General features: G+C 46.2%; 1 protein-coding gene across 2 annotated transcripts in view; it reads left to right on the top strand.

Annotated features, from left to right (window-relative positions):
- Nucleotides 1–14,194, top strand: part of B4GALT5 (beta-1,4-galactosyltransferase 5) — a 100,590-nt gene extending 86,396 nt beyond the window's left edge. For both annotated transcript variants that reach the window (XM_035025385.1, XM_035025384.1), the window contains 7 exons: nucleotides 3,697–3,810; nucleotides 4,725–4,849; nucleotides 5,809–5,925; nucleotides 6,568–6,755; nucleotides 7,459–7,581; nucleotides 10,017–10,118; nucleotides 11,054–14,194. In XM_035025385.1, coding sequence (XP_034881276.1) covers nucleotides 3,697–3,810; nucleotides 4,725–4,849; nucleotides 5,809–5,925; nucleotides 6,568–6,755; nucleotides 7,459–7,581; nucleotides 10,017–10,118; nucleotides 11,054–11,201 — 917 coding nt within the window. In that variant the 3' untranslated portion in view covers nucleotides 11,202–14,194. The remainder of the gene's footprint in view (nucleotides 1–3,696; nucleotides 3,811–4,724; nucleotides 4,850–5,808; nucleotides 5,926–6,567; nucleotides 6,756–7,458; nucleotides 7,582–10,016; nucleotides 10,119–11,053) is intronic.
- The last annotated feature ends 1,398 nt before the right edge of the window (nucleotides 14,195–15,592 follow it).

The raw sequence follows: 15,592 nt of genomic DNA, 5'->3' as shown, positions 1-15,592 counted from the left end.
CTTCAAGAAGGATCAATTTAGGACAGGTTTGCATGTACGAACCGAGGACTTTCGGGCTAATTTCTGCATAAATGTAATTTTGCCTTTAGGGTTTATGCTGGCTCTGATTATGTCTGTCTAATGCAGGCTTGGTGTTTTTTCGGGAAAGCTACCGCTGAAAAGGACAGAAAGCATTCTGTTCCTCTCCTCCCCTGTTAAGAGACTTAATTCTCTTCCAGTTGACTCGCACTGAGTTGTATCCCGTGGGCCCTTGTAGAGCAGACAGCGTGTGCCTGTATGAAAGGATTCACCGTATTTATTAGCCGTGGATTCTTGGAAACCCTCTCACAGTGTTGCTTAAAAAATATCTGAGTTAGGGGCGCCTGGGTGGCTCAGTTGATTAAGCGACTGCCTTCGGCTCAGGTCATGATCCTGCAGTCCTGGGATCGAGTCCCATGTCGGGCTCCCTGCTCAGCAGGGAGTCTGCCTCTCTCTCTGACCCTCCCCCCTCTCATGCTCTCTCTATCTCATTCTCTCTCTCAAATAAATAAATAAAAAATCTTAAAAAAAAATATCTGAGTTGAAGATTGTAGAATTCTCCGGTGCAAAAACGAGTTTGAATAGGAAGTTTTCATTTTCATAGAATCTGCATGAATCCCAAGGGGATTGGTGAGAGAGATTTTAATACTCTGAAAAAATAGTATAGTGTACTGGAAAGATCACTAACCCAGAGTTTAGTCGGGTCTCTGTTGTACAGTAGCCAAGTCTCCTTATACCAGTTGTGTATATGGTGCCTTGGTTTCTTTATCTGTAAAAAAAATAAGAAGTTGGAGGGCCCCCTTCATGCAGATTCCCTAGGAAGAAGGCATCCGCTTCACACTCTTAAAGCCCCACTAAAATGACAGTAAAGAGGGGGTGTGTGCGTGCGCACACGTTTGCATGCATGTGTGTGTGTTCAATGACATAAACCCCAGAGAATGAAGAGAACAAGAAGCTGGAAGTCGGAAAGCAGACAGACTAGTGATACAGGGCTCAACAGATCTAAGAAAATGGACTGCTGATGTGGCCGCAGGGAAAGCCGCTACCGCCCCGGAATCCCCCAGAAGCTCAGGAATTAGCAGTGTCACGTACTTCTGCAGATAAGAATAAAAGTGGCAACTAAGATAAAAATTGGTTGAAAGCTATTTAAAAAGCAGTCGGATACCCAGGTCCTTTCCCCATCCTGGCAGAGGACTAGAGACTTGATCACCCTCAGGGATGGTGAAACAGGGGTCCCTCAACTTGGGGGCTCCTGGCTTGGCCTAGGTGCCCCCAGCCCCTTTCTTCTCTTCTGTCCCAGTGTGCTTATAGCAAGGACTGCACCCTTCTGGCAGGAGGTTAGAATAGAGTGCTCTGGGGGCACCTGGCAGGCTCAGTCAGAGCTTGCGACTCTTGATCTAAGGGTTGTGAGTTCGAGCCCCACGTTGGCGGTAGAGATTACTTAAAAAAAAAAGAAAAAAGAATAGCATTCTCTGGGGAATCTGATTGGACCAAGAAGACCCTAAGATATGCTAGAGGCTTCCAAACCAGACTTCTGGCCAGAACACTGTATAATGAAGAACCTCAGTCTAAGCCCTTCCAGTTAGCTGGTTAGTGCCCCACTCTTTTTTTTTTTTTTTTTAAAGATTTTATTTATTTATTTGACAGACAGTGAGAGAGGGAACACAAGCAGGGGGAGTGGGAGAGGGAGAAGCAGGCTCTCCGCTGAGCAGGGAGCCTGATGCGGGGCTCAATCCCAGGACCCCGGGATCACGACCTGAGCCGAAGGCAGACGCTTAACGACTGAGCCACCCAGGCGCCCAAGTGCCCCCCTCTTAAATATTAGTAGGTGACCAAGGAGCACTGTGCTAGGGATCAAAACAAACAAGCCTCAGCAAATTGAGAGAACAGGCTATGCTGGGAGAAGAAAATGCGAAACAGCTATCAGGCATTCTCGAGGGTGAGGGGAAGAGAATTGCAAACATGCAAAAAGAGTATATTGTAAGAAATGAATATTCAGAAAATAAAAAGGACTTTTTAAAATTAAAAAATAGCATAAGTGAAAATTAAAAGAATGGCCAGGGGCGCCTGGGTGGCTCAGTTGGTTAAGCGGCTGCCTTAGGCTCAGGTCATGATCCTGGGGTCCTGGGATAGAGTCCCGCATCCAGCTCCCTGCTCTGGGGAGTCTGCGTCTCCTTCTCCCTCTGCCCCTCCCTCCACTCGTGCTCTCTTGCTCTCTCTCTCAAATAAATAAATAAAATTAAAAAAAAAAAAAAAAGATTGAAAAGATGAGAAAATCAGACGACCAGGAGGTCCAACATCTAACTCATGTTTTCTGTTCTCCAGAAAGAGATTGCAGAATACAGAAGGGAGGGAGATCATCACCACAGTGATACCTCTAGTCCTGCCCCCAAATTCTAGAACAGGAGGACATGAATTTCTAGACTGTGAAGGTCAAATGGTTAACACAGTGGGTGAGAATAGAACTCAAAATAGAAATGTGACATTTCCTCAACCAAGAGAAAGTTCATCACACTTTTAGAAAGAAATTCCGTCACCTTCACAAAGAGCCAGAGTTGGAATGGCTTCAGAATTAACAGGTGTAGGTGGAATCTAGAAGGCAGTGGGTAGCACTTGCCCAGTCCTCAGGGGGAGTTGTTTCCAGCCGAGCATTCTGTAAACCCAGCCAACCCATGAATCAAGTGAGAAAGAACAAAAACAGTTAGATGTACACGGTTGCAAAACCACTTCCCATTCCCCCTGCTTAGGAAGCTACTTGGAAGATGTGTTCCAGCAAGAAAAAGAGAGACATTGAAGCCAGGCACAGTGAGGTTTCACCCTGGTGAGAGGTGAAGGGAGTCTCTAGAACGTTGAGGAGGGGAGACCGCAGGGCAGCGTCTGCACAGCGGGCCCAGGGGAGAGCTGGTCTGGAAGACGAAGTTGAGAGAATGCCTGATGCTGGGGGACATCCTAAGAGTGACCGTAGTGGCAGAGGGCATGGTATTGAGTTAGTCGTGATGCCATATAAAACTAAGCGTACAGAGAACCAGTCCCTTCAGGAAAAAACAAATTATGTAGGGAAAAACAAATTATGTGGGAAAAGAAAAGGAATCGTAACTTTGCACATTTCTCAGCTATGAATAGTATCTATAGAATAAATACTTCAGTGTAAATACTAAAGATGGGCCAAACCACAGCGACCATAGATGTTGGGAGACAGGAGGGTAAAAGGGGGTATGTGTGGTGGGGGCAGGGGAGGGAAGGAAGCAAAATCCACAGGCCCCACAGTGGGAAGTCAGTGGGTAAGACTTAAGCATCTGGAACAGCTGTATAGGAAGTAAATACTAAAGTAGTTGGCTAAAAGAAATGAAACTAGTTCCTGTAGAGAGTAAGACATGGGGGGAGGGGGGTGCTGGTTGTTTTTTTGTTTGTTTTTAATTACCTCGTAGAGTTCTTCGACTGGACACTGAGTGCTTATAAAGCTGTAATAACAGTAAGAATAGAGACACTGGTTAAAATAGTATCATCTGGTTAACCTTTTTATTGATGGGTTCAAATTTTTAGCTCCAGTGAAGAGCTAGTCCAGAGTCCTGATTCTGCAAACGATGGTATCTAAGCAAAATGCTTTGGTAGGCCTCTGAGAGCTGCAGAACTGATGACCTGTGCCAGCCTGAGCTGCCTATTTTCTTCTCTCTCTAGATTATCCTCTTGACTTGAACCACAGTGAAACCTTCCTACAAACCACAACATTTCTTCCTGAAGACTTCACCTACTTTGCAAACCATACCTGCCCCGAAAGGCTCCCTTCCATGAGTGAGTAGAGCGTCCCCTGCTTTTCAAACTGACGTGTGTGTTTCTTTGATTAAAATGAAAGGGAGAGTATTCTTGATTTCTCAGGATGCCTCCCCTGTGTGGAGAATAGAACAGGGATTTGGAACTGGAAACAGGGATTACAAAAGCTACTTGTGTCCTGACCCTTCTTCAGCCCTTCTGCAAGGTTGCCTGTGTTCCTGGTGCCATTTTCTACCATATTTTTCAGGCTTTCCTTTGCAGGTACCCCCTTCTCCGTGACTTGGGGTCTGTAAGATGTCCTAGAGAAAGTACAGGCAACCAGCTTTATCTTTTAATATGAAAGATAAAATCCCACGCTGATTATAACTTGTTTGATCATACGACGAACGTGACTCCCTCCAAGTGCTGGTTCAGAAGAATTCTGGGGTCTTTTTCTCTCTTCATTCTTAGCGTCTCATGTGTAATCTGAAGCAATGGCAGGAAGCCCTTCTACCTTTTCCGTGCCTTTGGGCTTCTCGGCCAGGGCCCCTTCTTCACTTACGTCAGTGATGACAAGTGTTTGGGGTTTGGGCAGAATCACTCGGGATCACTGATGAGTGAATTGGGGCCCTGTGTCTGCTTGCCTCTGGAGCACGCAGAGAGGCTCCAAGCTTAGCCTTGCTCTTTCCTCCTTCCTCTTTGAGAAGTTCAACTGCTGTTCCACTCAGTCTTAATTTCTCGACTTGCTGCTTTGCCCAGTACTAGTGATGAACTGAAATGCAGGGAGTTGCAAAGCAGGGGAAGCGCCTCCCATCTCTGTGAAAAACAAATCAGCTGGAAAAAAAAAGCATTGAACCTCCCTAGAGAGTGAAACCCTGGTCATGGCCGGGGAACATTCTGACACTTTCTGGTCTCTTAATTCTTTTTATTCCCCCCCACCCCAACTCTCTGTTCAGAGGGCCCAATAGACATAAACATGAGTGAAATTGCAATGGATGACATCCATGAAATCTTCTCTAAAGACCCAGCCATCAAGCTCGGAGGTCACTGGAAGCCTTCAGATTGCATGCCTCGATGGAAGGTAGGGTGTGGAGTCAGGCCCGAGGTGCTGGGAGGCCCACCTGGCCTTGCCATCCTTCCAAGGGTTCACGGACTGTGGTAATTCGTAATTTGCACGCTATGACCCGATGCAGAGTATCTGCATTTGATGGAAACACTTCAGAGGCATGGGTTTCCTGAAGGACATTCTGTAGCCCCAGAAACGTGCATCGCTCCGATGACTGAGCAGGACCCTTTTGTCTTCTTCATAGGATACTGGCTAAGCAAGGGGGAGGGTTCGTAGGTCTCGTGTACCACATTTGTAAAAGCCATCTTCACAAATTCACTGCTTCATGCCTTTTCCGGCATTGTTACTATGAGTTTAGTGCAACAAAGAGCGGAGCTATCCAGCCCGACACTGAGAATTGCTTAGTGGTTTTCTGCATGACTCGAAGCCATCAGTATGTGGATCTGGCTCATGACACTGGCTTAAGTTCATTCTTTTAGCAAGTTATTTGTTCAAGTGCTTCTGTGCCAGTCCTGCAATGAGCAAGGCAGATCTGGAAATAGGTGGGCATTTCCAGCCCATCTCTGGGATATCATATCAATTCAGTGACCAGCATTTAAAAAAAAATGTATATACATAAAAGATACATATATGTCAAGGTGCACTGCACGTCCTAAGGGGGAGTACTGTTTTGTGGAGTGCCTTTTAGTTGTGTGCGGGTCATGGTGTAGAATGAGTATCTTCCTCTGGGATGTGGTCTGGAGTGAATCCATTCAGCGGGCCGACTACGTACACAATATGGTGTGTGTAAAAACAAAGTCCACTTACAAGGGTCTCCCTGCCAGCATAGCTTTTCATTTAGTGGAGGTCGAAGACAAGGCAGCCTTCCAGAACGCCCCAGGGGCAGGCTGGTCACGATTCTGTGGCCGTGTCCAGCTACAAAGTGGAGGTTGAGGGGATTAACGGGGCGGCTTCTTTGCTGTGACCCTCTCCAGGTGGCGATCCTCATCCCTTTCCGAAACCGCCACGAGCACCTCCCGGTCCTGCTCAGACACCTGATTCCCATGCTTCAGCGCCAGCGCCTGCGGTTCGCGGTTTATGTGGTTGAGCAGGTGAGTGGCCTGTCCTTTGCTGTTCTTTCTGTTCTGAGACAGCAGTTCAGAGTGCTCTCAGCCAGTCCATCCACCTTTGGAGTACAGAGCCAGTGAAACTGCGATCTTAGGAGTGAGCTACCCAGAGGTGAGAGGAGGAGCAGAGAGCAGTTCTGGGCTTCTGGTTTGAGATGTTACTCAACAGGGGCAGACTTGAGTGAGTCCAGGATGGAACTTTGTTTAATCTTGAATCAAGGCCGCTTGTGTGGTGCTTTAGCCAGAGCTGATTTGGGTGGTGTCTTTGGCGTCCAGACCCAGGAAATTCCCCTTAAGGTAAGGAGCCATGGGTAGAAATGGCCTTACTGTTCTGTCCTCCCTTTATGGGGCTGGATACTTGTCCAAATGCTGTGATAGGTCAGATGCCTGCTTTCATGACAGTCTTGGGAGAGAAGAGCTTGGTCTTGTTAGCCTTCTTATTTCTAAGGAAATCAAGGCCAGATGTCAAGTGGCTTGCGAGGCAGTGAAGAGCGTGCTGGCCAAGCCCACCTCTGGCTCGGTGATCTGTCCCAGTCAGGTTCCTTAAAACTCTCCTTTAGGCAGGGCTGAGGCAGCGAAGATGTTGCTCCACGAGTCCTTTTAAAAATAAAGTTCTGCTTCTTTTAGGTTGGCACCCAACCCTTTAATCGAGCCATGCTTTTCAACGTCGGTTTTCAAGAAGCAATGAAAGATCTGGACTGGGACTGTCTTATTTTTCACGATGTGGATCATATACCAGAAAGCGATCGGAACTACTATGGTTGTGGGCAGATGCCAAGGCACTTTGCAACTAAGTTGGACAAGTATATGTATCTGTGAGTATCATTTCTTCTGGAAGAGGTTAAATCTAAAAGGATGCTGAGAGATGCAAAGATGGCAAAATCCAATTAGCTCCACCCCAGCGTGCATCGGCTGGCGAATGGATAAACAGAATGGAGCGCAACCACAGCACGGAATGCTATTAGGCAGTAAAAAGGGATGGAGTCCTGCTACATATGGCCGGAGGGATGAACCTTTGAAAACACTGGTTTGTGAAAGAAGCTTGTTACCAAAGGCCACATGTTGCATGATCGTGTTCCTGTGACTTGTCCAGAATCGGCAAATCCGTAGAGACAGAACAGTGGTTGCTTCGGGTTGCAGAGTGGGAATGAGGAGTGACTGATGGGTTCAACGCTCCTTTTTGGGGTGATGAAAGGTATTAAAATGGATTGGGGTTCATGGTTGCACAACTCCATGAATATCCTAAAAATGATGGAATTGCACACTTTATAAATGGGTGAATCATTTGGAATGTTAGTTATGTTTCAGTAAAGCTGTTACGAAACAAATCAACTCGAGAAAGATGCAGTTCCCCACAAAGGTCGATGCGTCTCAGTGCGTGGAAATGGTTGCAGGTGGTTGAGGGCAATAGGCGCTGTGTCGTGTAGGACGCAGTTCTCCAGTGCCACGGTGGCCCTCCCCAGGGGAAGAAACCAGCCTTTGATTCCCAGATGATTCAAGCTGTGTGTCTCCTTCTAGGCTTCCTTACGCTGAGTTCTTTGGTGGAGTGAGCGGCTTAACAGTGGAACAGTTTCGGAAGATCAATGGCTTTCCGAATGCTTTCTGGGGTTGGGGTGGAGAAGATGACGACCTGTGGAACAGGTACTCCCCTCTTCCAGTTTCCGGGGCCTTCTAGAAATGCCACCTTTGGCTCCCCAGACCAGAGCCACACAGGAGGGATGGGGTGCAAGCCATGTAGGTAATGTGAAACGTCCTAGTAGCCATGTTTAAAAAGGTTAAAAAAAGACTTTTTGAGATGGAATTCATTTTAGTGTAGTAATAAAACATGCCAATAGTATGTTTATCACAATATATCAAAAATAATATCATTCCAACATATAATCAATATGAGATGTTAATGAGAAACTTCACATTTATTGTTTCTCTTATAATATCTTTGAAATCTGGTATTATTTTACATTCATAGCACGTTTCACTGAAACCTCCCCAAACCAGAGGTCATGTATTAGTGATAGGTGTACACAGATTTATCTATACTATCGGATAAGGCTTGTATTACACAAGTTTGTGAGAATGATGCTGTATTTGAGTAGTGTAAACTAATCTTTTTACAGACTAAGTAAATAGTTAAACCTAATAAGGAACAAATAAGCAAAAGAATCTCCACCTTGTATCTGTTGACTTTCTAGATGGGCTTTAAAAAAGAAAATTATATGTTGCTTTTTAATTACAAAGTAATACTTGCTGGTAAAAATTCAGATAATAAAGGTGCATCAACCAAAGGGTATAATTCTTAATCCCCATTGCTGTGCTGTCTTGTTCCCAGGAAGTAGTATTTTAACAGGGCTGTTTCTTTCTCTGCTTCTTTGTATTCATATACAAACAACCCAGACCCATCCCTTCTCCCCTCCCAACCATTTTAATACAGAGAGAGCCACTTCATTATCTTTAACAATTGCATGGTTTTCCTTTATGGAGATACACAGTATTTTATTTTAATCCTCTCCTGTCAATGAACATTGTTTACAATTTTGAATATCCTTGTTCACGTGTGCAAATAGCTCTTCAGATTAAATTCCTAGTTGTGGAACTGCAAAGTCAAGTAAATGCTCTTTTAAATTTGCATAGTTACCATCAGGATTTCTCCCCAAAAGAGATCGCAGAAAGAGTCCAAGCAGCGGTGCATCAGCATTCCCGCTTTCTCACATCACCGCCAACATTGGTTATAGACAACCTTTTGCATTTTGCTACATTTCAGCCCTTCAGCAGCCATGTGTGGCTCGAGGCTGCCTGTACTGGACAAAGGAGCTCCAGACAATTCTTTCTCAATCTGAGAGGTAAAAATGGCATCTCATCCTCTTAATTTGGGTTTCTTAGGAACCTAGTGAGGATGAATAGCTTTTCCATAAACATAACTGGTTTGACTGGTCCTTGAATCCAGTTGAGCTCTCCCAGGATATCTGTCATAATTTTCAGCTCGAGCTCTCCCCAGCTCAGCAGGAGCCCCCGGGCGCAAGAACAGGAGCTGTTTCTCCCCAGTGCCCTGCACAGTTCCCAGGCACACAGTAGGCGTTCTCTATATATTTATCAAATCAGAGCGAGAACACATTTCCCAGTATCAAAAGGAGAGTGTAATTTGGAGTCGAGAGGAGGATGTTGAAATAATATTCTCCAAAGTTTTAAAATGTAAAGACAACCATAGATTTCACGTAGATATCCAAAGTCTACCTCCATGTATTAATTATTTCTTACACCCCTATCAAGTTTCCAGTAAATCCAGCTTGTGAAATTCTGTCTTTATCACATTAAGGATAAATAACCAAATACCTCCTTAAGTTCTGCTTTCCTCCTAGTGATGTGAAATTTTACATTGAGATCAGAGGACATCATACAAATTAGTTCATCTTCCTGGTGATGGGGGAGGTGGGCAGAATCATTAAGTTCATAAGCAGGGAAAACACAGTGCAACTCTGACTTTTACTGATTGGCTTTATAGTAGGTTGTGGACAGGAAAGGTGCTGTGCACTGGTGAGAAAAGCCTTTTTGATAGGACCCAAACAAGCCAGCGGGGAGAGAGTGCACATTCATCTCCTGGGGAATGCTCACTGCTGTACCTGTCACTGACAACCTGTGTCATACCTTACTCTCAAGAATTTTGAATTCCTGGGCGCCTGGGTGGCTCAGTTGGTTAAGCGACTGCCTTCGGCTCAGGTCATGATCCTGGAGTCCCTGGATCGAGTCCTGCATCGGGCTCCCTGCTCAGCAGGGAGCCTGCTTCTCCCTCTGACCCTCATGTGCTCTCTGTCTCTCTCATTCTCTCTGTCTCAAATAAATAAATAAAATCTTAAAAAAAAAAAAAAAAAAGAATTTTGAATTCCTTTTGTTTTTCAAAACTTCCTGGTATTGTAGACCTCTTTTCTCAAGCCATGAACTTACCCAGAGGGATGGGCAATTGAATATTCAGACACAGAAGGAGTTCTGTTGTTCAACTTGGGGTTTCTCAACCTTGGCCATCTGTGGTCATCTTTGGTACTTGATCATTTTATCTGAAAGCCCAATCTCTTTGTCTCGGACAGAGTACAGAATGCAGGCTACTCTGTGAGCCGGCCAGAAGGTGACACAGGGAAGTACAAGTCTATTCCTCATCACCATCGAGGAGAAGTCCAATTTCTTGGAAGGTGGGCACAATTTATTTATTCTTCTTACAAATATCCTTTATACTTTGCATTTCCAGATGTCCCAGAGCATATCATATTGCAACCCCTCAGCTTATTCCCCTCCTCCTCTCCACGGTCCCGCTGTGGCTGCTTTATAGTTCCTAGATAGATTTTCATTTACCCGTGAGGCAGGCGTTTGTGTGAAATCAGATTATCGGTGAAAATTTTGATCGTAGACCTTTGAAGGAAATCACTCATTTGGCCTCTTAAGCTTCATGGTCTCCTCTGTAGCCTTCAGGGAGTTGGAGAGAGATCCACTCGGTCAAAGGTCCCTGTGTAACTTCCACTGACAGGACAAAGCAGAGTTGGCACCCTTTCTGCCTGCTCCAGTTCTGGAAGGGTGCCCCCGAGCTTCTGTTCGTGCGGGTGCACTTGATAAGGAAGTTCCGTACTGCACTAATTGGGGCATGTGGACGGAGTGACATCTCTGTTTTCAGGAGTACCTTTTGTCTTGTTAACTGGGAGGAGGACTGCTCTCTGGACCACGAGGTCTGACTGCATGAACTTTGTTGTCCGGGAAGTAAGAAGGCACTGAATGCAGACCCCGCCCTGGCTCATCTCATGTATTTTTTAATATCTTACCTCCCACTTCCCCTTTCCGTGACCTTACCTTGGGCAAGTCATGGAACACTGGGAGCCTTGGTTTCCTCATTTGCTTAAGGAGCGGTGCATTCAGTGAAATGTCATAAGTAAAGCCCTGGCATGAGGTAGGAGATGTTTCTAATAATAACCTTCAGCAGGGAGCATCTGGGCGGGGTGGGCCAATCCCTCCGCCATGTGATGCAGGAGAGCTGTCCTGGGTTGTGGCCCCTGCTGTGGGCTGCCCTGCTCTGTCCTCTGCCCTGAGGAGATCGGGCCCTCACTCAGAGCCACCCCTCTGCTCTCTGCTCAAACAGGTATGCTCTGCTGCGCAAGTCCAAAGAACGGCAAGGGCTGGACGGCCTCAACAACTTGAACTACTTTGCAAACATCACATATGACGCCTTGTATAAAAACATTACTGTCAACTTGACACCTGAGCTGGCTCAGGTGACCGAGTACTGAGATGAGGAGACAAGCTGTGTTTGCTTTACCCACCGCCACCAAGAAAGCCACCTGGGGAGAGGTCTTGGGGCTCCACACAGGAAGAGAATAGAAATGTGGTGTCTGATGAAGGATCACAGGGTTTGAGGAGAAAATGTGAACAGAGTACACGCACAAAATGCCTTCACTGTGGCTGGGAACGTCCTTCATCAGGACTGGCTTTCTGTTTTCACAAGACGGACGTCGGTCCTGCTGCTTTTCTCCCCTGGTCTCGAACCCCAGCGTCCCGTCCCAGCCGGGCTCTCCAGAACAGGAACTGACATCTGCTGTGGGTCCTGGCTTTGAGCCCGTTCCTACGAATGGCCTTTGGAGCTTCTCGGCCTTCAGAGCAAAGAGGCACCCCACCACAGGGCTCTTTTAGGAAGAGCAAATGAAACTCCACACACCATTCTTCTCCATCACTGGTGTTCTCTTTGGTTTCAGTTTTTTGTTTTTTTTTTTTTAAATTACCTGCTTTGGGTGGGGATTGAGGGTGCGGGGAGGGACTGGGGAAGATAAATAGACCTGTAACAATCACTTCTTGAAGAAGTATAATTGTAAATAAGCCATGTAAAATGCCTTTTTTAAATTTAATTTTATAGCTGGCTCCAATTCAAACTGAGGATTTATATATTAGATCGCTTATTTGGTTGGCAAATGCAGGAACTCAGTTAAAATGCAGTGGAGAAGGGTATCACCTCCTGAATTGCTACCACTTTGGAAGGGAGTGGATATAGGGCATGTCACAAACAGATCAGGACAGTCCAGTCTGTCACTGGTAGCTGACTCCTGCCCCCTCCCATCTTCTTCCAGAAGTCTTGCTCTTGACTTTTGCTGTGGACTCTCTCTTCTCTCTTCCCTGTTGGGCACGTACACTCTCATCCCAGTCTCCTGCTAAACAGGAGCCCTCCTTGCTCAAAGTGGACCCCTTCGGGGGGCCTCCCTGTGCACATGTCCCTGGGTCTCTGGAGTTTAGTTTTTGTCCTTTCATCACCGAGAGTGGTGGGGTCGGGTGGGTGGGTTTTCTGCCTCTTCGTTTTTCCTTTTTTCGTTTTTTTTTTTTGCTCTTGTGGAACTTGGCCACAATTCCTGAAATCTGTGCCTAAGTTATCAACTAGCTTCGGTGATTCCTCTGAATATTTACCTTTTTGGTTTCTGGAAAGATTCTTTGTCAACATTATGAACTAGTTCATAGAACTAACGAGCGATGGACTGAAGAAGTCAGCCAGAGAGCAGGTGACACTTAAGTGCTGTGGGTCAGTTGGGGGCCGGGGTGGACCCAGTCAGAGCTTTGCAGGTAGATGGACGGAGCTCGCGGATGCCAGGACCCAAGCCCAAAAGAATGCTGGGTTCATACCCCATGCACTTCTTGAAGGTAGAGTCTAAATTGCCCTTGGAGTTGTGCCTCTCTGTTTTCCCCTGAGCCAAATCCCTCAATTCGTAGTCCCTCTTGGCTTCTGCAGGATTCTGAAAAAGGCCAGTCCTTTCCTCTCCTTTTCCATAAAACATATTTATATATTGTGATTAGGAGTACTTTCTGAAAAGTACTTCATATTTTTTTTAATTGCCTTGTTTGCCTTCAACTTCCTTAATTTTCATGGTTTACATGGATGTGTGTGTAGGGGGTATATTTGTGTATATACGTGTGGGTTGGGGTTTTCTCTGTTGCATGTATTGGTTCCATGGACGTATGATCCCCACAAGCTGTGGGAGTGATTGGCCAGGCCTTGTTTTTTGTTCATGCTTTTGTTCTTTTGAAGAATAGAGTGGTATTGTAGAAAACCAACTGCATTACAAAGCTCTTATCGGCTCATATGAGAGAGCAGGCTGCTGCCCTTGAAAATGCTGGTAAGTTGTATCATATGTTTTAAAAGAATGTTGAGCATCTCATGCTTTAAAAGACTTTCACGAGGGAACATTACACACAGGAGCTAACTTGGTTTTCCTTTGAAGTCTGGTGCACAGAGCAATAAAGATTTCTTTCCCCTTTTCTCCTGCCTCCCCTCGGGCCTGTGTGCTGGCCTTGACTCTCCTCCTCCTCCTCCTGTCCTCTCCCATCCCTGAAGGCCGTGAGCGGCTTTCAGTGGGACACAGCCATGATGTCATTTGGAAGAATTTGCCAGAACAGACCGATCCTTGGTTAAGGATGATACACAGCAGTGTTGTAAAATGGTCTCGTTCGAAGCTTTTCACGAACATACTTGCCACCAAGAACAAAACGTTGGCAAAAGGCTAAACAGCTGATTTGAAAAAGAAAATGCTGATTTGAGGACAAAAGGAAAGGTGTCTTTTCACTGCTTGAAGTAAGGTCACTGAAATTATTTTGCGATCATGTGTGAGTTTGTCTTATTAGTGTGAAATCTCTTACTGCGTACCGCTTAGTTATTTACCCACCAAGTTGAGTATTGTGTGGGAAAAACAGAAGTTGAAAACATACAGCCAGGCCCGTGAGCTGTTAATGGTGTGAGATTCTCATGTTAAAAAATAATAATAAAAACCAAATGTGACCCTGTGTGTATTTTGGCAGCTGAAATTCTTTTAAGGCTACTGATGGGTGACCCCTTCAATCAGTCTTGTCTCAGCTGCGTGCAGGGAAACATTTCCCCTTCCACGCTGTTTTTCTGGGTGAGGAGTTACTGCAAAAATACTCCTTTTGACACGACAGGCTCTTGTTGGAGCTCCTCTGCCACAGTCACGAGTAGCTGAGCACCAGCTGCATGTACTGATTGTGTCCACTCACCGTCGACAATGGCATTGAACGTAGCTAGCTTCCTTCCATCACGATGTTTTTTTGAGCTTGCTCTTATGTTGTAAGAGGTGCCAGGGGTACATTTTTGCACTGAAATCTAAAGATGTTTTAAAAACACTTTTCACAAAAATAGTCCTTTGTCATTACATTATTTACTCATGTGTTTGTACATTTTTGTATGTTAATTTATGAATGATTTTTTCAGTAAAAAATACATATTCAAGAACCAAACCTTGGTGGTCGTCTGTCTTTGCCTAGAACAGTTTGGCTTCTTGGAGGCCTTTCCTCTCTTTTTCTCATGGGAGTTCAGCTCCTGTGTGTTCCTTCAAGTGGCTTGGCTTCCAGGTTGCTCGGCTGACCCCTGGGTGCTCCCGAGAAACACTGCCCGCCTGACCCAGTGACTAGACCAGCTGAGTGAAAAACTCAGCTGATGGAGCAAAAGCACTAAACCCCACCGTACGATCCAGGCATCCTCCTACACTTGGGTTTTCTTTCCAGAATGGGCCCATGTGATGCCCATCAAGTCAAACAAGACATCTGGGCAATGAGAAGATGAGAGTGGATGGAGTTTGAATCAAGAAGGTCCTCTGGGGTCAGTCGAGAGTTTGCTGTCTGCCTGGTTCCGCTTGGAGGTTGTAATCAAAGCTTCTATTTGTTGAATGTTTACCACTCTGATACTGAGTGGAAAGTTCTGTGACCAGGTGCTAGGAATATAATGATTAGCAAAAACGATGGGGTCAGTGGTCTCATAAAACTTACTCTCCTCTTGCCCCACACCCCCAGGTGGAGCCTATGATTAAAATTACAACCGGGACGCCTGGGTGGCTCAGTTGTTTAAGCGTCCAACTCTTGATTTTGGTTCACATTATGGCCTCAGGGTTCTGGGATTGAGCCCCAAGGTCGGACTCCACACTCATCGAGGAGTCTGCTTGGCCCCTCCCCAAAATAAAATCTTTTTAAAAAAAAATTAACACCCACAAGGGGTGCTGCAAAGGACATGGCTGCAGGCCTCAGGTGCACGGTGTGGAAGGGGTCCCTGGCGGGAGGTGGGTGAGCTGAGGGGAGACCAGCGGGTTACCTGCTGAGCTGCAGGAACAGAATACTGTCTGGCTGGTGCAAAGGACAAAGGGCTGACTGGGGACTGCTAGGCCAGGAGGTGGATGAGCCCAGAATGCCTTGTGGGGCCTCGTGTGCCAAGGTAAGGACATTGGGTTTTATCCTTAGAGCGGTGGCCTCCAGAGTTCCCAGCAGGTGGGGCTGCGTGTGATGTCATTAGACGTAATCTTACTGGATGGCTCGGCTGCAGGGAGAATGGGGCTGTAGAGAAGCAGAGAAGTAGGGGACCAGGTGAATGCACAAAGTCAGGCAGGGACGGTATGGAGGAGGGGCTGGGGGGATGCTGAGGGAACAGATGGCTGTTGGGAGGGAGGAACCCACCTAGCTTCTGGCTTCCCCACTGAACACATAGGCAAACAGACAGTTGAACATAGTCCGGTTTGGGGACTCCAGGGAACAGTGGGGACCAGGGTGGGTCGTGAGTCGCTGCTGTGGGAGATGAGCACACATCTAGGAGTGAGTGCAGTTGGCTCTGGAGCTGCATAGAGCAGGCGCCTGGAGGGAGAAG

Source organism: Mirounga leonina, unplaced genomic scaffold, assembly GCF_011800145.1.
Source record: "Mirounga leonina isolate KUSES-001 unplaced genomic scaffold, KU_Mleo_1.0 Mir_195, whole genome shotgun sequence".
Classification (NCBI taxonomy): Eukaryota; Metazoa; Chordata; class Mammalia; order Carnivora; family Phocidae; genus Mirounga; species Mirounga leonina.
This window is presented reverse-complemented; position numbering and strand designations above follow the sequence as displayed.